This window comes from Bidens hawaiensis, unplaced genomic scaffold (assembly GCF_021521415.1).
Source record: "Bidens hawaiensis isolate Kalapana, Puna unplaced genomic scaffold, B.hawaiensis_p1.1 tig00037572_1, whole genome shotgun sequence".
NCBI lineage: Eukaryota > Viridiplantae > Streptophyta > Magnoliopsida > Asterales > Asteraceae > Bidens > Bidens hawaiensis.
In genome coordinates, this window is record NW_027496553.1 from 78262 (window position 1) to 102879 (window position 24618).

The following is a 24618-nucleotide window of genomic DNA, read 5'->3' on the forward strand; positions in this document are numbered from 1 at the left end:
TTAAAACTAAACAACTATATCATCCAAATATGTTTGAAATTACCAAAGTAGCCCTTCTCCCATATCTGCTTTAAGAGGTAAGTCGGGTACGAGTATCCATGAGGGTTGGCCGATGACCGAGCTCAAGTGTTCACATATCTTAGCCAGACGAACAGGATTTGGTGCGGTTCCATTTACTAATCCTGAAAGCTAGGGACTGGTTAGTAACTTCACAATTTTGTAAAAAAGAAATATTTTCACCTTTATAAGTTGAATTCAATAAGGCTTCAGATAACATATTAACTAAGTCATCCACATGGATCCATGAAAGCCCCTGCAACATTGACACAATGAAATCAGTTTAAACCTCAACACCAGCTGTAAAATTATTTTAGGAGTTAGACATCTTATTGTTTTACCATCAAATAAAAAAGAAGCTATATATATATACACACACAATATCAAATTCATATATATTCAAATAATCACAACCAATCACTATCGCCTCCTAACAACAACTGCTAGCAGAGTAGATTTTATCATCCAAATAGATAAAAAGTTTGATTTTTAGGCAATCTGTTAGGTAGTAAATAATAGAGGGACTAAACTGTAAATGTTAGATATTGCAGGGTTATAGTTGTAATATGTTCATATACATAAGCAGGAGTCGTGAATGTAACAGTAGCTAATGATTTGAGAGTTTTATCTCCTCTTCTTTTGTGATTCTTCTTCTTCTCCGTCTTTAGCTCGTTTACCCGTTTTGATACGTTTACACCGCCGATTGAAGCTAGAATTAATGGAATTGCCGGTTGTTTGCTTGGAATACACGTACAAATAAAGCTCCTCTGTTCGTTGTGGTGAGCATATTCTGTAGTATAGTATGTATCTTCACAGGCGACTGAGGCCTTCTTTGTCCATAGGTGAATGTGAGTCGTGCAGGTACCGATAAACCATAAAAATTTGGGAATCAGAGTGGGAGAGATTAGTAACCGACCTAAGGGGAAAAAAATTGCCAAAATTAAAAAAAAAAAAAAAGATTTGCAATTTTATGCTTTAAACACTTGTAAAATAGAAGCAAGAATGGCTTGTATCTTATAATTTACATCTCGGTTTTAAATAACATTTATATCAAAACATAGATAAAAATAAGAAAATTGCAATGGTATTTTCGATTTTTTAAAAAACATAATATACTCAAAGATATAAAAGAAATAGTAAAAAAAATATATTTGAGAAATATATGGAGAAAGATGAGGGGTTGGAAAAATAAATATTGGTAAAATTTACAAAAAAAGAACCAAAGATTAAGGGTAAATATTGAAAATATATCTCTACTAAATCCAAACTTTCGGTTATATATTGACTGAAAAGACAAAGTTAACCCTCAAAATTCAAAATGTTATGCTATATGAGTTGTACTTATTGCAACAAGTTAGGTACCTCTTAAAATTTAAGAGGTCCCTAACTCGTATATTATATATAGTCGAGATATTTGAAACTTAACTATTAAGCCGTTTTTGTAAAAATCTTAGTGTTGGGAATAAACCTTTAATTATGTATCTTTAATGTGTAAATATATAAAAATCTTTAATTCATATATAGTCATAACGGTTAATTGTTTTTCTTAAAGAACATAACTATTTACTTTACAATATTTGTGTCAAAGTGATGCATGCTTTATTAACAACTATTAAAATCATTTTCAAAAACAAAAAAGAAAAATCAAATTATGAAGAAATTGTTAAATTTATATTCTTATACAGGAAAATGAAAACCAAGAAGTCAAACCATAGTTCAACTTCTTTTCTTTCGGTGGGTTGATGTTATGGAAAAAGATTAAATGATCCTTTCAGTTTCAACTTTTAGTATTTTAAGAAAGCTTGAAACAAAATAAAACAAATTGATTTATGATTTTAACTTTAGGTAAATGACGTGTAACTCATTGTAAGGTAAGAGATCTTTCTCTAACTATGTAATGTGTAAAAGTGTAAAACATGTTGAACTTGATAGTTTTGTTTAACCTTGGTGTCGGATAAATCTTTTAGTATTTGTTGTGTTTTACAAAACCAAGTTTTATATTAACATAAAATATTCATAAAAAGGGTATCATTTGTATCAAGTTAAATACTCCCTATGTCCCGTTATAAATGTCATAATTTGATTTTTAAGTCTTTCTTGTTTAACTTTGACCGACAATATTTTTGTTTGTGTTATATAATACTTGATGTAAAATATATGAATGGACTGGGTTTTAAATGTATTTTACATTGATATAATTTTCATCAAGTATTATATGACACGAACAAAAATATTTACGGTCAAGGTTGCAAAAGAAAGACTTAAAAAGTCAAACTAGAACACTTATAATGGAACGGAGGGAGTACTTTAAAACGCTTTTTTTAATGAATTATAATATTTTTTATTATTTAATATGTGTAAGACAATGTGGTCTATAACCTAATTATTATAAATAATAAATAGAAAGTTTGGTGCCGCAAGTGCCTTACTAGGCCACTTGACGGCACCGAACTGGTCCACATAGTTTGTTTATAATTTCTTTAGTTCAATCATCATAACTAAAAAAACCGAGCGAACGACAAATTTTTTTGTTTCAGTTCCGGGATTGACAACGATCAGCTTTTACCAACGCTCGTGTTTTACCAACTGACGTCACCCTATTGGCTCACCTCAACTTTTATACTTTTTGTTTTATATTTGGTTTTAATTCCGGTACAATAACACACGTTACCGAAACCGATCAAATTTGTGTCGACTTACCGGCCCAATGCTTGGGGCCGACAACACTTGGGTTTTACCACTGTCCGAGGTTTACTAACCTGCCCAGCGCAACACGCCGGGTAAAAAACTAGTTTACAATAATAGAAAACATACAAAATATATAGAAAGTAATATTTTTACTCTAACCTTAAATTCTATTTATTTTTTATAGATAAAGGCCCAACTATATATCAACATACACTCAAGATAGGCCCCACATCTTAAATGTAGCATGATTTCCAAAAATTAATTGTTTTCTCGTATGACAATATGATGATCTCATAGCCGACCATCATCTAATGCATATATTCATATATACCCCAATCACATAATATCGGTCTAAATGCAGGCATTTTCGAAGAAGTTGTAGAAGGGAAGAGCAAGCCGATGAATTCAAACTTGTTAGATGGTACCATAATCAGGTAAAATTATATGATATTTTATTGTATTGTTTGGGTAGTTCCAAAAGTTATATCTTTCTATATATGATATTGATGTTAAAGAAACTTGATGTAATGATATGATAATATTTATGTAATTGAGGATATAATAAGAAGCTAAATATTTATTAAAAAAAAGGTAAAAGTAATTTAATTTATTAAACATGTAATTTTAATTCATAATTTATATATTTGTGTGGATTTAATTATGAATCGAAGATACTTATAGGTGTTTAAATTTCGTGTTCTTGTATATATATTTTTCTTGTAAGCTAGTTGTTTACTCTTTTCCCCAAATGGATTACCTATTTCATCACTCTCACTCAAACATGGAGAAGCCTTTGAAGTTACAGGAAAAGTGGCCCAAAAGTCAACATAATACCAAATTTTCAACTTTGATACATGTTGTGTTTACGATATGGTTTTGATGGTTACAAACTTGAACCGTGATCAAATCATTAGTAAAACTTTTAAATCCAAAATCAAAATTTTGAAGATAAGAAATCTTACCAAAGTAAAAAATTATTGTCATTTGGCTTTAGTCATAGCTTAATGACTCTTCAAACACGTGTTTATCCATGACGAGACTATAACTCCCAACATAGGGGACACCTTACATCACACCTGGTACCATTTGGTCAAAAGACCCGTCGATAAATAAATATAAATTATTCCAAAAAAAATCATTAAGCATAACCATGGTTTAAAGATTTTATTTGTTTTTTCAGTTTTCTCAGTTTAGATATTTTTTTTTCAGTCAAAACCAAAAACCAAATTCAAAGTTGGCAAAATCGAATGGTTCATTTTCGGTTCCAAACTGAAAAACCCAGTTCTAACAAGGTGTGTTAGTGGGATTTTGGGTTTCTCGGTTTTGTAAAGGGCTAAATGTGACCAAATTGAATTTTCTAGAACCGAAAACCGTTTACAGAGTAAAAACCAAATAAATAATTCATTTTGGTTTTAAATACTTTTGCCATTAGTCTAACACTTATGTTACCACCTTTTATCTTTCTATAAATCACTTGACAAAGATATACAACCAATATCTTTTCTAGTTAATTCACAATACAAAGATTGCTTAAAAACATGACTCACTATGTGTATGTGAGACAGCACCAAACCCATAACACCATCTTACATTACATTACATATACACATCTTAGCTTTGAAGGTAGCAAAATGGTTTCCTCTCCCACACTTTTTCTTTATCATCATGCCATCATCCAAATCACATCAAACCATCTTATTATTAATTTATTGTTATATATACATTTGAATTTGATCCATCATAAACTCATTCAGTATCTAAACAATCAAAACAAAACATCAAATGTATACACATAAAACCATATTGTTGTTGGTTATTCTTTTAGTTTACAACTTGCACACAAACTGTCTCAATGAAGAACATATCTTTAAACATAGGTACCATTAAAACAAAATTAATGGAAATTATTTTTTATGACTATTGACATTGTGGTTTTCTTTTGCAGGATTGATGATGATGTTGATGTTGATGTGGGTGAGATGGATGATGAACCATGGACACTGGTGAAGAAAAGTGGGAACCAGTTTGTGGTGAATGACCAACCGTTTTATGTAAACGGGTTCAACACTTATTGGTTAATGACATTTGCTGTGGACGCTTCGACTCGTGGGAAAGTCACTGAGTTGTTTCAACAAGCGTCCGGTGTGGGAATGACCGTGTGCCGAACATGGGCTTTCAATGATGGTCAGTGGCGCGCGCTTCAGAAGAAACCTTCTGTTTATGATGAAGATGTTTTCAAGGTTCTTTCTTTATATTATACTAGTTTGAAAGACTTGTGTATTACATGGGCAATTCATGAAAATACATATACAATAAATAATCGATATACAATAAACAATAAAATTATCAAACACCGGCGCTTTTTTTTAAATATAAAATAAGAGATAATTATAATTTTCAAATATTTAAAAAACATAAAGTTTTGAAGCATAAACTTTAGGAATGTTAAATATTATTATGATAAATTTATTAGAAAAGGCAAGGTTTAACGTGGGAATGACAAGTGACAAAACTTGTAGCGTTTTATTACAGAGTATATCCAGATTATTATTATTATTATTATTATTATTATTATTATTATTATTATTATTATTATTATTATTATGTATGTGTATGTATATGATCATGTATTTGAATGATGAATACAGGCTTTGGATTTTGTGGTGAGTGAAGCAAGGAGGTTCAAGATTAGGCTTATACTGTCATTGACCAATAATTGGGATTCTTATGGTGGTAAGCCTCAATATGTGAGGTGGGGGAATGAAGCTGGCTTGAATTTGACCAATGAAGATGAGTTCTTTACTCACCCAACTCTTAAAAATTACTATAAGGCCCATGTAAAGGCAAGTTTCTAAATTTTAGTCATTCACTACATCATGTATACTTGGATGCTCAAAAAGTTCGCGACTTGTTTGGAAATAGCTTGTTTGTAAACGAGCTGAGCCGAGCCCGAGTCAAGGTCGGCTCGTGGCTTGCTTGTTGGCTTGCCAAAGTTTTAATTTATATAGAGAGAGATTCATTAGAAAAGACTAGATTATTGCGAGAACAAAAGGAACAAACATAAATCATTTAACTTTTTCTATCAATGGTTTATATTTTTAAAAAATTGCTTTTTACATACAATGACTATGTTATGTATATAAATAACAATTAAACTAAATTATTCTTACCCTTTTTTCTTAATTATTTTCATTTTTACACATTAGGTTTTTTAAAAGAATTTTGTTTATATATATTTTACAATATTGTAAAATTGAAAGAAATTTGATTTTTTTGTTTCTTCTACGAGTGACCTGTTATTTTAGACAAATAAGTAATGTTTATTTACTGTTTTAACTTTTAACAACTATAATGATGAACAAGTTTAATACAGTATGTATATTATTAAAGTCAGTGGTGTTCGTATTTATGTTCTTTTTATGCATTAAACGTATGTTACAAATTTTAAAAACTATAAAAATAAACGAGCTAGCTCAAGCTGTTCATGACCCGAGTTGAGCTCAACATTTCAGCTCATCAAGATAAACGAGCTAAGCCCGTTCAGAAACTGGCTAGGCTTGTTTATAATCCTGCATGGATAATATCATAAATATTTTTTCAAATGGTTTATTGGGTATTTAGACTGTGCTGAATAGAGTGAACACAATAACCAACACAACATACAAAGATGATCCAACTGTTTTTGCTTGGGAGTTAATGAATGAAGCTAGATGTCCATCAGATCCTTCAGGAGATAAACTACAGGTATTGACCAACCGTTCAACTTAACCCGAACCACTCTTTCTTCAAACTTTAACAAAAGGGTGCATGATAATGTAGGAATGGATAGAAGAAATGGCGTATTATGTCAAAACCATTGACCCGAAACATCTAGTGGAGATCGGTCTTGAAGGATTTTACGGTCCTTCAACACCTAACAAGATTCCATATAATCCAAATACCGTTTGTCAACAAGTGGGAACCGATTTTATCAGAAACCATCAAGTGCTTGGCATTGACTTTGCTTCGGTTCATATTTATGCTGACTCTTGGTAAGTCAACTCAAAAGTTAAAGGTTATAAACTTAGAACTTTTCTAGATAACAAATAAGATGTTCTACAAGCCTGTAAACGAACTTAATGTTTATTGAGCAGTTCGTGAACCGTTTGACAGTAAGTTTTTTTATTTATTATATGAGCGAACACGAGCAACAAGTTTTCTTCCTTCAGTTAATACATTAACACATGTCTCTTAGTTCATTTATTTTGGTTTACATTTATTCATTTAAATTTATTTACCATGTTCGTTAGTTTACATTTGTTAAGTTTGTTCATTTACATTCTTAACATATTCATCTAATATATTTGGCCCGTTACAACTTATTATCATTTTATTAACTTTTTAGACTTAGCGCATTATTCTTCACATTACTTTTAACTAGTTTTAGCACAACTATGTTCGTTCGTTTATACTATTAACAAATGAACATAAACAAACACGAGCATGTTCATTTTCATAATGAACGAACATGAACAAAAAAACCATGTTCTTTTGAGTGTTCATGTTCGATCATTCATTCGGCTAAACTTGAACGAACATAAACATGCTCTTTTTGTGTAGATTCGGTTCATTTACCAGCCTAATGTTCTAGTCATCGATCATATTATACAACTTATATAACATATATGTATTTTTGAAGGATTTCACCACCAATAACTGATGCTCATATCACATTCACGAGATCATGGATGCAATCACACATTGATGATGCAGAGAAATATTTAAATATGCCCGTGATCTTCACTGAGTTTGGTGTGTCTGCAAAAGACCCCGGTTACAATGCATCGTTTAGGGACAGCATGATAAGCACAGTGTACAACACTCTATTGGATTCGGCAAGAAGAGGAGGGAGTGGAAGTGGGAGTCTTTTATGGCAAGTGTTTCCTGATGGGACCGAATATATGGACGATGGGTACGCGATTATTCTGTCTAAATCGCCTTCCACGTCTAATCTTATATCACGACATTCAACGAGGCTTACGCTTTTCAACTCGTTGTGTAAATGGAAATGCCGTTGGGGCTGTAAGAAGCGGCACGGGCTTGATGAGTCCCACTACCATGATGAGCTTTAAAGAAAGAAGCCAAGGAAACAGCTTGCAGATATGTGTATAACATACAGAGATATACATATACATATGTGTGCTACTTTGTGGATGATTTTACATAACAATAATACTGATGTTTGTTAGATTATTATGTGGTGTTTATCTGATATAATTATGACTTCAAATCCCGGTGATTAATCATAATTGAAAAAAATTAGAGGTGTAAGCGAGATAAGCAGCTTGTTACCTACTTGAGACTGACTTGTTAAAAGCTCAAGCTGAGTGAACTTAAACAAGCCGAGCCTATTATAAGTTTGTTTAATAAATGAGCCTTAGTCCAAGCTCAGGCTTCACTAGTCAAGTTTGAGCTGGCAAGCCTACACATGAATATTGTTTGTGTAATTTTTATTTGACATATATTTTATATAATAACTATTAATATATATCAAATTATGATAATAAAATAACTAAACAATACATGTATATGTATATAATGTTAAATATATAAACTTTAAATTATAAATATATAAAAAGTAATTTAATTTGTATATTAATTAATTAATAATAATAATAATAATAGAATAAACAAGCCAAGCTCGACCTTAGACGAGCTTGTTAAAATTATTATAAAAGTAGCTATGTAATATATATTATTTCATATATTCATATATACAAACTTTTATTATAAAAATTTAGTTAAGAATGTTTATAAGTTAATTAATAAATAATAAATGAGCTTTGCTCGCGCTTGAAAAAACCATTCATGAGCTTAGCTCAAGCTTGAAACAAGGCACGCTTAGGAAAGCTTAAGTTCAGCTCGTTTAGACCCGTAATGGAAATCACAATCTTCCATGCAATTGTGTAGACATTAGCTAGAAATAACCATAAAGCCGAAACACACAAGAAATTAGGAAGTAATTAAACACATTATAATTCCAGAATTCACAATCAGAATACATCATCAAAATAATGTAAAACAAAGTAAAAAGTAACCAACATGACAACGAAATAAAAAAGAGTTTCACAATAAAAATCCTTAAAAACACTCCGAAACGATTAGCAGACCGGGCTGTTACTCCTGAGAAACGAGGCTGCAGGCTTAACATAAGTAAACCCTTGAAAAAGATTAGCGGAAGCATCAGGGCTGGATGCAGGGGAGTGCATCAGGGGCATATCGGTCCACCTTTTATCAAAATTAGCAATGCATTGGATTCCTGCACCTTCGGGCCTAAAACTGGGCTTGATTTCTCGAGCATCCAACTTTTTCCAGTTAATGGGCTTGAACCACTTGTGATGCTTTATCTCCTCACTTCCCTTTGGCCCGTTTCCAAGCCTCTTGCTTGGATCCTTTTGCAGCAACTACAAAGAGAAGTATGTTGACTTTAGTGGTCAAAGTCAAAGTAAATGTCATTAGTAAAATGGTAAAATGAAAATTACTAACCCCTTTCAGTAAACAGTGTGCTTCGCTTGTTAAAAATGCAGGTAGCTTTAATTTATCCTTAGTTATCTTTTTCTGTATTTTTTCTCGGTTGCCCCCATGAAACGGTGGCTGTTCAAGAAGAAACAACATTTAATAAGACTGTAAGAAACACCATTTAATAGTTTTTTAGTAAAACTAATTAGTAATGAAAATGAAATTATAATAACTTTACCTGTCATGTGAGCATCTCGAACAACAAGATTCCAACACTCCACCAATCAGCAGCCTTATCATGTCCCTTACCAAGAATAATTTCAGGTGACATGTATTCTACGGTCCCACATAATGAATTTGATCTTGCATTTTCGTCAAATTCTTTTGCTAAGTATTTAAAGGAAAGAATAAGAATGAGATACAAAAAAGTTTTAGGTAGGTTGTGTGTAATATATTGAAATAAAATTAAATCGTTAAAAAGAGTTGGATATTTTAATGGTTAATAATACCATTATTTATTTATTTACTTGTACCGGGAAATCATATATAATGGCATCATTAATCACAATAACAGAAAACAGGGAAAATTAATTACAATCACACTAATTAATTGCAATAACAATAAGAATAAGTGTATATGAAGATATTTGAAATGAAAGATTAATAAAAAGAGCTAAATTTGATATTAAAGGGTGATAAATGTAGTGGGTTACGTAAAGAAGACCGGAGCATATTTAATGTTGCGTGTACGTCAAATACAACTTATTAAATTGAGTAGGGACCAACTTACTGTGTCTGCGAGGAGGAAGATTAATTCTTGAGCGGCTATATAAACCTAGCCACTCCCAACTTCTTTTCCTCATCCCCATCAAATCCCTTCCTTCCTTAAACTAAAACCTTCCTTCCATGGGAAATTCCAGTTATCTTAGAGCTCTGTTTTGCCTATCACTGCTCATTTCAGAATCTTCTCAGGTTCGCTGTTACAGGTTCGTTGTTACCCTGATGATCATCATTCAGACGTTGGTGCTAGAAAATGGATGGATAACTACGCCCCAATCTTGTGATCCGAATGAGAAATACCTGCCGCGATGGTTTTTCTAGAACGGTGCGGAACTATACGAAAATTTAATAAAGGGCAACTTGAAGGAAGCTGTAGGGTATGTCCATATGAAACCGGTTTTGGGAGGCGGTTCTACAGATCTGGTAATTTGGATTTTTTATCCCTTCAACGGCGGGACGAAGGTTGGCCTGTTCGTTTTCATTTTAGGTAAGATCGGAGAGCACATAGGTGACTGGGAACATGTTATTCTCAAGATCGACAACGTGCAAGGCAAGTTAAAAGCAATCTACCTGTCTCAGCGCGGCAAGTGGTTTAACATGGATGCTTTCAGACTGGTAGAAGGTCGCCCGGTGGTGTACGTCGCTTTAAACGACCATGCACATTATCCCAACCCTAAGACGACGACTCGCTGGTCACGCACGATTCCGATGCCCAACGATCAATTCCATAAAGTTAACGACTCGCTGGTCACGCACGATTCTAATTAAAGCACGGTTCCATAAACTTTCTAATCTTTTTGAGGAGTTGTTAACTTTATGGAATTGATCGTTGGGCATCGGAATCGTGCGTGACCAGCGAGTCGTCGTCGTAGGGTTGGGATAATGTGCATGGTTGTTTAAAGCGACGTACACCACCGGGCGACCTTCCACCAATCTGAAAGCATCCAGGTTAAACCACTTGCCGCCCGAGTGTTGAGACTGGTAGATTGCTTTTAACTTGCCTTGCGCTTTGTCGATCCTGAGAATAACATGTTCCCAGTCACCTATGTGCTCTCCGATCTTACCTAAACTGAAAACGAACACCTTCGCCCTGCCGTTGAAGGGATAGAAAATCCAAATTACCAGATCTGTAGAACCGCCTCCCAAAACCGGTTTCATATGGACATACCCTACAGCTTCCTTCATTAAATTTTCTCTGGTCGCCGGGTCTGACGGCAGGTCGAGGTTTGAATCATCGGCTCCACCTACAAATGGAAGGTTATCGCTGGATTCCTCGACCCTCACGGGGCTCTTTCCCTTTTCGTATAATTCGGCACCGTTCAAGAAAAACCATCGCATTGACGACGGCAGGTATGTCTCATTCGGATGAAAGCACAAGATCGGGGCTTAGCTATCCATCCATTTTCTAGCTGCATCAACGTCTGGATGATGATCATCTGGGGAACAGCGAACCTGAGAAGATTCTGAAACTGGAAACCATGGAAGGAAGGTTTGGGATTTGATGGGGATGAGGAGAAGTTGGGAGTGGCTAGGTTTATATAGCCGCTCAAGAATTTGATAAGTTGGTTGGTCCCTACTCGATTTAATAAGTTGTATTTGTACACGCAACATAACATTAAATATTGCTTCGGTCTTCTTTACGTAACCCACTACATTTATTATTATTACCCTTTAATATCAAATATACCTCTTTTTAGTAATCTATCATTTCAAATATTACACTTATTCTTATTGTTATTGCAATTAATTAATTAGTGTGATTGTAATTAATTTTTCCTGTTTTCTGTTATTGTGATTAATGATATGATTGCCCACTATAAGTAAATAAATAATAAATAGTATTATTAACCATTAAAATATCCAACTCTTTTTAACCATTTAATTTTATTTATTTCAATATATTACACACACACAACCTACCTAAAACTTTTTCTATCTGATTCTTATTCTTTCCTTTAAATAATATGTCATGTCTCGGCATCTCAAAAAACTAAAACTGAATATATAAAAGAACAAACAATAGATAAAATTAAATAACATACATAAACAAAAACTAGTATACTGTTTTAAAGATAAATAGCAATAGTTTTACCTTATCAATAAGATTGATAATTCCATCACTAGCTCACAGCACAGTAAATTTAGAAACTCTCTTTTAAGTACCAAAGCCAGGGCGGGCATATTGTATCAAATCATTGCCGACAGCTGCACAAAAAAATAAATTTTTAAAAAGAGATCATTTTAACTGATAGAGCGAGATCAATTAAATACAAAATTAACTTACCCTGCATGCCATAAGACGATACAGTAGCTGCTGCAATGCAGGCAGTTCCAATAACTGTTCACTTTCTAGACCCTGCAATTACAAAAATATTGACCTAATAAAAAAAGTTATATAATCATTTACATGAATCAACAAAAAATAGTCGATTCGACAATTGTATGAATTATAATGAACGGAAAACTAAATCTTCCAATGACTTCAACTTGAAAAGGAAGAAAACTAAATAACCATACTATAACCGACTTACCGAATTAACTAAACTAACTGAGAAACCGATGGTTCAGTTATGGTTGTTTGAATACAATTATAGTGGTTTGGTTTCAGTTATGCATATATATGTAACAAAAAAAGAAAACAATGCATGCATACACATACACACATATACAAATACATACTAATAGCCGCAATAAATGAACAAAAAACCGATTAAACCAAACAAAAAATTTCCACAAGTTCAAAATTTTGGTTAGCCGATATGACCAAACAGAAAAACTAACAAACAGCCCTTTGAAAATCAATAACCGACAACTGATTTGACTGAAAACGATCGCTTATGGGTAGGTAACCGAGGTGTTCGGTAACGGCTCAGTTTAAGGCAATAACCGACTCGAGCTCACCCGTACATATTTCTTGTAATACACAAAACATTCTTGAAATATACCGTACAGAAGTACTTGAGAGATTAAAAATCACAAAAACCACATATTTCTTGCCAAGTAAATAAGACTAATTTTCAATTTAACAAATTATCTCCATTAACAAGAATACAAATAGAAGTCTTATGCAAAAAAGAGTTACATATTTCACTTAAAATTTCTACACTAATAATACGAATTATTCATCTCAAGTCATTTACGAACTTCTAAGCATTGTTTCCGCAACACTATAAAAGGTGGTACACTTAAGAATTTTTAATGACTTCATCAAGAATGTGATAATTATTTTGTCTAGTATTAATACTCTAAAATCCTTATAGCATCAATATGCTTTTAATACCTTGTTATCTTGACCTGGAGCAGGTCTCGGGATCTGTTCAGCTTCAATATCATATTTCAAAACTTTAAAGCACCAAGTCGTTCTAAAAAAAAACTCCATAAGTGTGCACCCAAGCTAGAAACAAACAAGTACACAAAAACATTATAAAACTCCTAATTACAAATTTAAATCAATTAACAAAAACTTAAGACTGTGGTTTACCAAGAGGGCTTGAATCATCCTTCAAATTAGCCAACTGAAGAACCCGCCCTCGTTGTTGGAAATTCAAAAGCTCTTCCCTGACAGTAGGATCACCCTCCATTAGCGTCCTATGAATCATCATTAAGTGTCTTTAATGCCACCTGTTGATTTCAAATACCAGAAGTTCAAGAAAACATATTAAAGATTATCCTAAATTGATCCAACAAATGACACTAATCTGTCGAATTACAGGTAAACATTACCGTCCAATAACGGGTCTTGGCTAGTCTCCTTGCTAAAGCATGTAAGCAATAGTGCACATCATCCCAAGGCCGAATTGAGGACAAATACGCCATGATTTCTACATAAAATGCAGAGACTGCCGAAACGCCCTCACCCATGGGATACAAGGACAACAAAAGTTGCAGGATTTCATGAGATAAATACATACATGATCCCCCTTAGATTGCCAAAAGCATAGAGAATACTACAAACTATATATAACTAACTTAGTTTGTACACCTCCCCCAAGGCCCAAACCCTTTAAAGTAACTCCTGCAATCAGATCTCAATATATGTAACCTGCATCAGAATAAATTGCTATTAGTAACTGACACATCAAAAGAGAACTATATATACCATACTTCTGGTAAACAATTATACATCATGACATGCTAACTGAATTGTGTAGGTCTTATTTCACTAAATTGTTTACTTATTGTTACACAAACCTACACAATCACCTAATTTTCACGCTCCATAAGTACAACTTGTCGCTTGGTTATTTATCCACGACACCCAAGTCCTTTGTGTTTTCCTATTATGTGCCCATCGATCAACTTCCCATGAATAAATTATGTGTCAACACACACAAACACATCAGCTAATTAGCATTTGCTAAGTAAGATAATCACCTGATAATAATATCCAAATCTGCAACATATCACGCAAAAACTGACGCCGATGTAAAACACCGGCGTATGGTACGCCGTTTCCAGCGTAGCCTATGTTAGCTATTGCACTGCAGCTCAAGTTTCAATTCTTCTGCATCTAAATCCGCTCATTCTATCTTGAGATTCTCGTACCCGTTTCTAATCAATAACATTATAACCGAAGTACTGAGAAATATAACTAAAATCATAATATTCATCATTTCTACCCAGTTAATTACAACTCATAATATTTATTAGTTATAGGACATCTCAAACGATTCAAAGACAATATCACCTATTTTAGGCATCTTACCAACAACACAACTTCTAATTTGCATATTGTCGTTTAATTACACTAATAAATAAGTACAACAAATGGGTCAACATCTCTTATTAATCATATCGTTAACATAACATTAATAAACGGATCAACACCTCTCCCTTATCGTATTAGTAACATAGCATCAACAAACGAGGCGAATTCCCAATTATACCATACTACTGTATTATTATCAATTAAAGGGTCAAAATATTATTTAGCCACATCAACATTCGCGCACAAGAACTACACAATACTATATGATGTTGCACAAGACAAGCTTACTGTAACGAGTCAAAACAACCCATACTCATTCTTTTGAAGTCATAAAAATCAAGATATAACCTAAACGGGTCCTTTGAAGTCATAAAAATCAAGATATAATCTAAATGGGTCCGAATCTAGTTGATAAAATTATGATAATCAAAAGATTAAAAAATAAGTCACATAACTTGTTAAATAAGAGTAAGATTAACTTACCTTTGCCCATTGGAAACTTGACTACTTCACGAACTTGTTTCGTTGAATTCCAAGCTTTAGAACACCTAGCTTGTTTGAACGTCAACATCTAATCATTAGGATACATATATGCAACCCTTGAAATCCAACATTAGTATCCTATTAAAAACAACTCCACCCCCGTATTCGTTTCTCAACAAGATGTAACAGATAATCAATTTATCTGTTTGACCCGATAGTGCAAAAATACTTGCATACCTTATATGAAAGCACTTTTGATAAACTAATATAACCAATTTAAGCCAACAATTTGTGTTTTAGGTTAAACGCATCCAAACATCTAGTTTTTCGAAAACAGATTTATGTGCAGAGTTTGTCTACGCAGCTGCTGTAATTCACTTAACGACCATGTTTTTCTTTGCTTTAAAATTCTGTAGAAACTAGACTCAGGGGGGTTTTCAACAATATATAGCACACCTAAAACGGTGATTTTATATGATTTTTAGGAGACTGAGAGTAACAAGCTGTGATATCAGCATTATGGTGCATTCGTAATCCGACCCAAGTTGCAAGAAGAAGCTATTTTGCTAGTTCTTAAATCCTAGTTATCTATTCCTAAACATGTTCCGCAATATTTAAAAAAGTCTTGACTTAGGCATTTTATCAAGCACTTGGTAGGTTTCGTAAAGGTTACTCTTGATGACAACTATATACCCATCTTTGTTATCATTTTGTTATACTAATCAACTGAAGCAGGTAGTTTAAATATATATAACACAGTAAGATACCACAACTAGATGAAGGATTCACGAATACCAAATATCATAACCTAGATCCCAAACAAGTTTAACAACATCACAGTAAACTAGCTGAGCCATAATCCACAATAAGAACTCATATAAAAATACGAGTTCAGTTATAACAACATACCACATAACCCCAAAAACCCCCCCATTTCACCCACACATAAATGTTAGGGTTTTTATTACTTGATATATTGTCTGATTCAAATGCATAAATTAATATCAGGTTAGTAATCATAATTTAACCCACTAAAATCAACATTAATTCAAGACACCAACTCATGGGATAACGAAAATTACTTACCAAAGGTTGCGGAAGAAAGTAACTAAACTTGTTTTCTTCTCTCCTTGTTAGTTAGGTAATCATATAATAATAATAATAATAATAATAATAGTAGTAGTAGTAGAGGGGCATTTTGTATCCTGAAAACAACGCAGATAGATCTCAATTGGAATTTTAGCCTGAGTCTTTCATTTCACGCACGAATGAATTAGTTCTAGTAGTTCCTACACCCCCACCAGTCAACAACTTTGGTAAGAGTACAAACCAACCCTTAGACCATGCGTAGTCGGGCTTTATAGCCGGCGTTTTGGGTTTTTTTTCCGGCGTTTTGTAGATAACGCGGTGGAAGGCACGGAAATTAAAAAAAAAAAAAAAAATTCTTCTTCATTGGTGGCCGGAATGATGGATCCGGTGGTTAGAATAATGGATCCGGTGGTTTTTATGGTGGCCGGAATAATGGATCCGGTGGCTTTCATGGTGGCCGGAACTCCGACGGTGTCAAATCAGAGAATCTAGTGACACCATATTCAAATCGGAGAATCTCCGACGGCCGGAATTCTTCTTCGTTGCTATGAAGTGGTTTTGAAGAGACCGTGTGTGTTTTGTGTGTGGGAAGATCGGAGGTGTGTGGGTGTGGGACACTAGCTTGATGTTTTTTATGCTTCTTTATACATGAGTTTTTTATGCTTCTTTAATTTCTATTTTTTTGAATTATTTATTATATAAATATTTGTGAGGTTATGGAGTTGTAAATGGTTTAAGTGGTGGCAGGAATAATTGGATCCGGTGGGTTTCATAGTGGCCGGAATAATTAGATCCGGTGGTGAGTGTAAAAAAGTGTAAACGTGATTTCACATAACGCCTATATGTGAGGCATTATGACTACAACCTCTTTTTGTAAAAAACAATAACTCTGACTGGGCGTCACGTGGCGCATAACGCCTGGGAGTGAAGCTTTATGACTACTCATGGTCTTACTCTTTTAAATCTTATTATGACGTATAAATTTCCATTCACGTATGTTTCTTATTTAGGTTGTACTGAGGTTTGCCCCGCATTCCTCTTCAACTCATTGAGATAGGTTGGACAATTCATCTTCCAATGTCCTATCTCACCACAACCAAAGCACGGGTCCTCCGAGCTAACCTTTAGCTTCTTCTCCTTCGGTTTGGGTGTGTCCGCTTTAGCCTTCCCTTTGAACTTACCCTTGACGTGTCCCTTACCTTTGGCAACCTTTGCCTTAGGTTCCGGGTGATGCATCTTCTTGTTGCCACCTTCATTGACGTGAGAACCGGTAAAACCTTTTTACACATTCCCGCTTCGGCCGTTGTGAGCATTCCGTGAAGCTCACCAATGCTCTTGTCCCATCCATTCATGTTGTAATTCATGACAAAAGTCTCAAATTTCTTGGTTAAGCCATTTAAGATCAAATTCGTGGCTAACTCTTTTGAGACGGGACAATTTAGCCGTTCAATGTGGCTTTTCATCTTAAGCACACAAGTTGAAACGGATTGGTTTCTTCCATACGACACCCATGAAGCGCTCCAACCGTTTCGAAGCGTTCCACCCTAGCTTGTGTAAGGAACATTTCCTTTAGTTGGATGATCATGTCGCATCTCGGGAATCGTAGTTTCCAACATGAGGCAAGAAACTTGCACCGAATCCGCGGTGTATTTCAACCAATCGTTATAGACATCAACATCATCAATGTTAGGTTCGCCGGGAATAAGATCGTCCAGTATGTAGGATTTCTTCTCTTGCTTGAGAACGATTATCAAGCTTCGATACCAATCCATGAAATTGTTGTAGTTGACACGATCCTTATCGAGTAGGGTTTTTAGTGATAAGTTATAAACAGGTGGGATAATTGCATTAGGTGGATTGTTGATTGCGGCTATCTAAATAATTTAACAAGGCTCAATTTTAATATTTTCGATATCATTTAATCAATTTTAATTGTTAATACCCTTTATGTCTCCAAGACAACTAATGACAACTAATGATTAAAACCTAGAACCCTAGAACCCAACGTTAGCTAGAAACAACCATAGAGCCTAAAACACAAAGGAAATCAGGTAGTAATTATTATTAAACACATTAAAATCCAGAATCCACAATCAAAACACACCACCAAAATAATGTAAAACAAAGTAAAAAGTAACCAACATGACAATGAAATAAAAAGAGTTTCACAATAAAAATCCTTTATACTCGGAAACAATTAGCAGACCGGGCTGTTACTGCTGAGAAACGAGGCTGCGGGCTTAACATAAGTAAACCCTTGAAAAAGATTAGCAGAAGCATCTGGACTAGATGCTGGGGAGTCCAACAGGGGCATATCGGTCCACCTTTTATCAAAATTTGCAATGCATTGGATTCCTGCAACTTCGGGCCTAAAACTGGGATTGATTTCTCGAGCATCCAACTTTTTCCAGTTAATGGGCTTGAACCACTTGTGATGCTTTATCTCCTCACTTCCCCTTGGCCCGTTTCCAAGCCTCTTGCTTGGATCCTTTTGCAGCAACTACAAAGATAAGTATGTTGACTTTAGTGGTCAAAGTCAAACTAATTAAATGTCATTAGTAAAATTGTAAAAGAAAAAAATTACTAACCCCTTTCAGTAAACAGTGTGCTTCGCTTGTTAGAAATGCAGGTAGCTTTAATTTATCCTTAGTTATCTTTTTCTGTATTTTTTCTCGGTTGCCTCCATGAAACGGTGGCTGTTCAAGAAGAAACAACATTTAATAAGTGAGAAACATCATTTATTAGTTTTTTTAGTAAAACTAATTGGTAATGAAAATGAAATTATAATAACTTGTTTACCTGTCCTGTGAGCATCTCAAACAACAAGATTCCAACACTCCACCAATCAGCAGCCTTATCATGTCCCTTACCAAGAATAATTTCAGGTGACATGTATTCTACGGTCCCACATAATGAATTTGATCTTGCATTTTCGTCAAATTCTTTTGCTAGCCCAAAGTCGGTAAGCAAAGCCTGAGAAAATGAACACATGTTAATGGGCAAATGGCAAAAGCTTGGTTTTTTGGTTTTTAAAAAGCGTTTGGCATCATTTATCATTTGGGCTTGAAAATTTTGGACCAAATAACATGGCGCAATACAATGAATTTGGGTCTGTAAACCAGACTTCAGTGAACCGTTCAGCGGGGAGTTTGTTTATGTTCATTTACTTAATAAACAAATGAGCATGAACAAAAGTTTTCGTTCAAGTTAAACAAACGAACATGAACACATGCGCTTACACTTGTTCATTAATCAAGTATCTACATTCGTTCATTTACGTTTTTTAGGTTTTTTTGATTTTCTTCGTTTATACATTCATTTTAATCTCTAGGTCCATTATAGTTCAGTCTAGTTTGATGAAACTAAAATATAACCCACTACAGTTTAGTCTACAAGAACAAGCCCCCCTTTCATGTCTGTTTGGTTTGTTTGCAGGCCTAACTTTGGCTCGAAAAATGGCCCAAAACAATGAATATGGGCCTGAAACTTTCGAGCTATGATAATATTATTAAAATATGTTTGTGTACATACATGGCCATCCACATCAAGTAGGATATTTTCGGGCTTAAGATCCCTATGCATTATGCCATTAGCATGAAGGTGCGAAACAGCTGAAACCATCTCTGCGGTATAAATACGAGCCAGATCCTCTCTGAAAGCATGACCAGTGTTAACCATAATTAGTTTTGTGTCTCCGAAATTTTAATGATTTTGAAAAAAATATAAATAAATACATAACTCACCGAAACAGCCCGTGGTGATAGAGCTGGAAAAACAGATGTCCTCCATTCACAAAGTCCAAAACAAGGTAAAGTCTGTATTTTGTCTGCAAACACAAAGGTAAATAAATATATATATTATTACACGGAAAATATGAAAACATCAAAATGGTAGTTTAGACCTTAGAATAATAAGTACCTGGAAAGAGTATCTGAGCTGGACAATAAAAGGATGGTCAATCTTGGTCAAAATATCCCTCTCAGCTTTCATATACTCGGCATGATTCTTCTCTACAATCTTATCTTTCCTCACAACCTTCATTGCATATATTTCCATATTATCTTTCTTCCTAACTTGGTAAACCTTCCCGAACGCCCCCTGGCCCACAACTTTCATAATCTCAAAATCCTCAATCCCGACGCTCTGCACCTTCTCACAGCTTTCCTCAAATCCTTCAACCGCCACATCATTAAAGTCCTCCAATTCCTCTGTTTCACATATAGTCAGCTTCTTTAGGTTTAGCAAGTGGCTGACACGTGGCGTGGGGCCAACCAAAGAATGTGACCGGTTGCATATGACCACCGGGTCATCATACATAGTTTCGTTTGCAATTTCAGAAGTTCTGTGAGCTGGCAGAGGACCAAAAGTATCAGAAAAGTCGAGTTCGATGCTGTCTGACGTGGCATCGGGACGGTTCAAAGGGAGGTGTAAGTAGTTCCTGGATGGTTTGTATGTTTTGTCTTCCATCAAAGCGGTTAATTGAGAGAAAACCATGATGGAAATATTAATTACTTGCCTAATAAAGTTTATTACTATGGATGGAATGACACCAAGATTCGAGCGGATGAAAGACTTCCACCAATGGCCTTAATTAAAAGAAAGTTGAGATAAACGATCGGGTTCTTGAAGTTTGAGAAAATGCAAACGAAGGTTGAGTAAGTTGAGTTGTTCTTGTTTCCCGAGTTACAGGAAACGTTTGATGCCACGCGGGTTTTTGAATTCATGAAGATTTGTCGTCAATTCTGTTTACATGAAACAAGATTAATAAGTCTAAATAAGTAATTACTTCACAAAATATCAACTTTTTTCTGTTAAGTCATATAACGAACAAAAACGAATTGACATAGTCCTATTGATACCGCAAAAGGGCCAACCTTTGATTTAACTAGTTCAAAAATTGCACCTTTCAAATATACATTGTTATGTATTTATTATGTTATACTTATAGTATAGATTGTTCAATGGTTCTATTTAAGGAAAACAGTGATCCTTCGATCCAGAAACTAAATTTTCTTGTGCCTTTGAAGATCAGAAACGTAACTCAGTTTATGACTCAAAGTCAAAGTTTTTTTTGGATAATTAATTCCATTAAATTTTAGGAACAGGCGATCAAAGAACTTGCTTTCATTACACAACTATTTCATGAGCGATTTCAGTCACATTTACCATTTATTCAGCGAGTTGTTACTTCTTAAGCATTAACAAGAAATTTAGAAGATCTCACAACATGATGAACACACACAAATAAAGACAACATTAATTCCATGTTTTAGACTATAAGAAAAGCAAGCCTACCACTACCACCTATAAAAATAAAAGCATAATGGTTTTATTAGGAGATCCAGTTTTGACTTTCATGGTCAAAATTGACAGATTTTACAACAATCATCCCACTAAATCATACAACTTTTAATCCCAATTTCACATTCCAAATACTCATATTAGCCCTAACAACGCCTCAGGGTTTAAAAGGAAAAAGCTTAAATCATCACAAAATTACTCCATACCAACCTAAAGATAAAATATGAATTTGTCGGGTATTTAAACTATTCTATTATCCCTAAAGATTGTTCCACAGACCACAGTTCTAATTAAGGTAAACACTAAACAGTCATTCTTTAATCAATTGATGAAGATTAGAAAGGTAACTCAATTTATCACCAAAAGTCAAATGTCAAAAGTTCTTTTACACGATTACTTCCATTAACATCTAAGAACAGACAATCAAATAACTTATACAACAGTTTCATGCACGATTTCGATTACAACTAGATTTTTAAAAGACCACACAGCATGACGAACAGGCATTGACCCAAATAAAGACAATACTGATTCTAGAGGCGTGCACGGTTATGTTTTCGGTTTTAAGTTTTCGGGTTCAATTCCGTGATATTTTGAAATTGAGCAAAGTATTTTTTTTAAATAATTAATAACTAATAAAATATTGTACATTTTAGCCTAGAATACTAAGAGATAATTAAAGAATAAAGATACACTTACACTTATAAAGTAATTCAAAAAATCAGTTTTTTTTTTTCGGTTCGGTTCGGTTTTTCAACCTTTCACAAAACACAAGACCAAACCAAACCGTCGATTTCTAATTCGGGTTGGTTTTTTCACTTCCGTGCACACCTCTATTTTTTTCTTTCATGGTCAAACTTGAGACTTTTAACAGATCAATATTCAATACTAAACACAGAATTTAGCCTAAATTTTTAAATCCCAATTTAATACTCCAATTAACCCTAACCAGATCTCAGATCTCACAACAATAAACCCTTAAACCATCACAAAATCCAAATCCCATCAACCAATTCACCATTACTTTCACCAAACAACAAATCGGATCAATTTCATGTAAAATCACACACCTAACAATACGCGTCTAATAACAAAATTGAACACGTAATCATCAAATCGCAATGTATCTAAACCCTAATAATCAACAAACATAAAGAGATTGAAGATAAAGAAGGAGAATTTGGTACCTTTGAAGTAGGTTTGAAGATGGTTTTGTGAATGGCAAATATTTGGGGCTGGTGGTATTAATATTATTAAAGATGTCGAATAACGAAATTTTCGGCCGCCAGATTTATGAAGTTATGGTGGATAATAATTTTAAAGAATGTGGTTTTTCCACGTGTCGGGTTATTAGTGGTTAAAGTTGTTAGCAACGAAAATCCTTTTTATCTATTTTAATAAAAGTGTGTTTGGGTTTGTTATTCAATGTATTTAGGGATTAGGTTAACTTCTCACACCAATGTTAGACGGGTTATTTGTCTTTTATTATGATTATAATGCATGTGTATAAATATATGTTTGAAGCTAGAATTGAACTTGGTTAATCTGGACCTGGTTTGGGTTTTTAGTGAGGTGGTCTAAAGGTGTTAATGTGAGACTGGCTTGGCTTGTTTATTGTTCTTTGTCTAGATAAAAAGTGTTATTGATAGTAAGTTGATTTAATATGGCTAATCTCTCAATAGATAGACCTTATCAGTAGGTTAGACTCCAAATAAATAAAGAAAATAAGACATAATTTTACTTCATTTTTCTTCTTTTTAAACATCAAACATACTTGTGTTTCAAAGGCTTACAAAGGAAAAGGACCAACTACTCACAACTTTAAATAGAAGCAAAATTAATGCAGAAAATAAAAATATAAATTGGGCACTGCTCCACGATTTGCTGTGCATGAAAATTATAGAATATCATGGGTAACATGGCATGATGAAACATGTATGGTACATATTAGTTATTATTAGTTAGATCATGCATTTATCACTTACAAGTTACTTTTAAAAGTGTTTATTAGGAGATATAAATAATATGTATTTATGAGATAACAGTGACGGACACAAAATTTATATCACGGGGTGGAAATTTACAATGGTCGTTTGTCAATCGCTATATATTTTTTTTTATCCAGGTCATATTAGGTTGGGTCATATATAAAAAGAACATAATCAACAAAAGTACGTCAGAGGCCATGACAAATGCATAATGGAAACTTAAAATCATCGAAATGTCGTTCTCTACGTGTATTCTTCATCTTTGTTTTGATTTTGTTTCGTCTTAGTTAAAGTTGCCACGAATTCAGCACCACCACCAAACCCTTAAATCGGTTTTCATCATCTCATCTTAGATTCTCATATCAGGGTCAACATTCACAAATAATTTGAAAGAGAGAGACGACATACGAAACCGATTTATAGAAATTCATCCGATCATCAAAGGTAGAGATGGGATCGCAGAGCCGGCGTAAAATTTTCCCCCATTTGAGCGTGCGAAGACAGCAATCTTCGTTGTGTGAAAAGTAGGAGTAGTGGCCAGAATTTAAGGTAATCATCTATCATTCATGTTTTTAAGAATTACTTTTTGATCTTACTTTGTGTTTGTATAAATGTGTTTTTCGATCATTGTAAGGATCAGTTTAGGAACAGTGTCTAATGAAAAGGTAAGAATTCAATTTCTTTCTTTGTTGTTTTGAATTAGATCTCCCTCAATGCATTCTTTTAGTTATGCTCATTAGGTGTTCGATTAAATGCCTATAATTTTTTATTTTGACATTAACAATTGTGGATCCTTGATATTTATGGTGTATTTTTTTTTCTTTCTTTCTCATTACGGAATGTACTTAGATTAGTCACTTAAGGGTTAAAATTTATATCTATGATGTTTTCGAATCACCAATCGTTAAGTTAAACTACTTCAATAAACTGAACATGTTTTACAACAGGACTTTGAGGAAGATGGAATTCATTTTGAGGCCTCAAGGGATGTCTAGTCTTCGGGTACGATTTTCATTCGTAAAAGTT

General features: G+C 33.9%; 2 protein-coding genes and 2 long non-coding RNA genes across 5 annotated transcripts; 1 reads left to right on the forward strand and 3 right to left on the reverse strand.

Moving 5' to 3' along the window:
• Window positions 1–4499: 4499 nt before the first annotated feature.
• Window positions 4500–8001, forward strand: LOC143589461 (mannan endo-1,4-beta-mannosidase 6-like). The gene is made up of 6 exons (XM_077070217.1): window positions 4500–4622; window positions 4691–4985; window positions 5394–5588; window positions 6367–6489; window positions 6565–6776; window positions 7424–8001. The coding sequence occupies exons 1-6, from the start codon at window positions 4528–4530 to the stop codon at window positions 7854–7856; spliced, it is 1353 nt and encodes a 450-aa protein (XP_076926332.1). The 5' UTR covers window positions 4500–4527; the 3' UTR covers window positions 7857–8001.
• Window positions 8002–8647: 646 nt separating this feature from the next.
• LOC143589454 (uncharacterized) lies at window positions 8648–9627 on the reverse strand. Its single transcript, XR_013145289.1, has 3 exons — window positions 9482–9627; window positions 9271–9378; window positions 8648–9188 (listed from the first exon to the last, which is right to left on the reverse strand). It is a non-coding gene; the product is annotated as an uncharacterized LOC143589454 (long non-coding RNA).
• A 2749-nt stretch (window positions 9628–12376) lies between these two features.
• LOC143589462 (uncharacterized) lies at window positions 12377–13872 on the reverse strand. 2 transcript variants are annotated; one of them, XR_013145291.1, is made up of 3 exons: window positions 13747–13872; window positions 13304–13644; window positions 12377–12401 (listed from the first exon to the last, which is right to left on the reverse strand). It is a non-coding gene; the product is annotated as an uncharacterized LOC143589462 (long non-coding RNA). The 2 variants fall into 2 exon arrangements; XR_013145292.1 differs by lacking the exon at window positions 12377–12401 and having other exon boundaries at window positions 13267–13417; window positions 13505–13644.
• Window positions 13873–18412: 4540 nt separating this feature from the next.
• Window positions 18413–22933, reverse strand: LOC143589453 (serine/threonine-protein kinase AtPK2/AtPK19-like). Its single transcript, XM_077070211.1, has 7 exons — window positions 22792–22933; window positions 20222–21045; window positions 20047–20129; window positions 19835–19955; window positions 19103–19276; window positions 18892–18999; window positions 18413–18803 (listed from the first exon to the last, which is right to left on the reverse strand). The coding sequence occupies exons 2-7, from the start codon at window positions 20795–20797 to the stop codon at window positions 18501–18503; spliced, it is 1365 nt and encodes a 454-aa protein (XP_076926326.1). The 5' UTR covers window positions 20798–21045; window positions 22792–22933; the 3' UTR covers window positions 18413–18500.
• Window positions 22934–24618: the final 1685 nt, after the last annotated feature.

Coding starts and splice junctions, on each gene's coding strand:
- LOC143589461 (XM_077070217.1), top strand. CDS start 4,528: ATGTATACACATAAAACCATATTGTTGTTGGTTATTCTTTTAGTTTAC. Junction 4,986..5,393: donor ATGATGAAGATGTTTTCAAG/GTTCTTTCTTTA, acceptor TGATGAATACAG/GCTTTGGATTTTGTGGTGAG. Junction 6,777..7,423: donor CATATTTATGCTGACTCTTG/GTAAGTCAACTC, acceptor GTATTTTTGAAG/GATTTCACCACCAATAACTG.
- LOC143589453 (XM_077070211.1), bottom strand. CDS start 20,797: ATGGTTTTCTCTCAATTAACCGCTTTGATGGAAGACAAAACATACAAA. Junction 19,277..19,834: donor TACTTGATGTGGATGGCCAT/GTATGTACACAA, acceptor TCATTTTCTCAG/GCTTTGCTTACCGACTTTGG. Junction 18,804..18,891: donor CACACTGTTTACTGAAAGGG/GTTAGTAATTTT, acceptor TTATCTTTGTAG/TTGCTGCAAAAGGATCCAAG.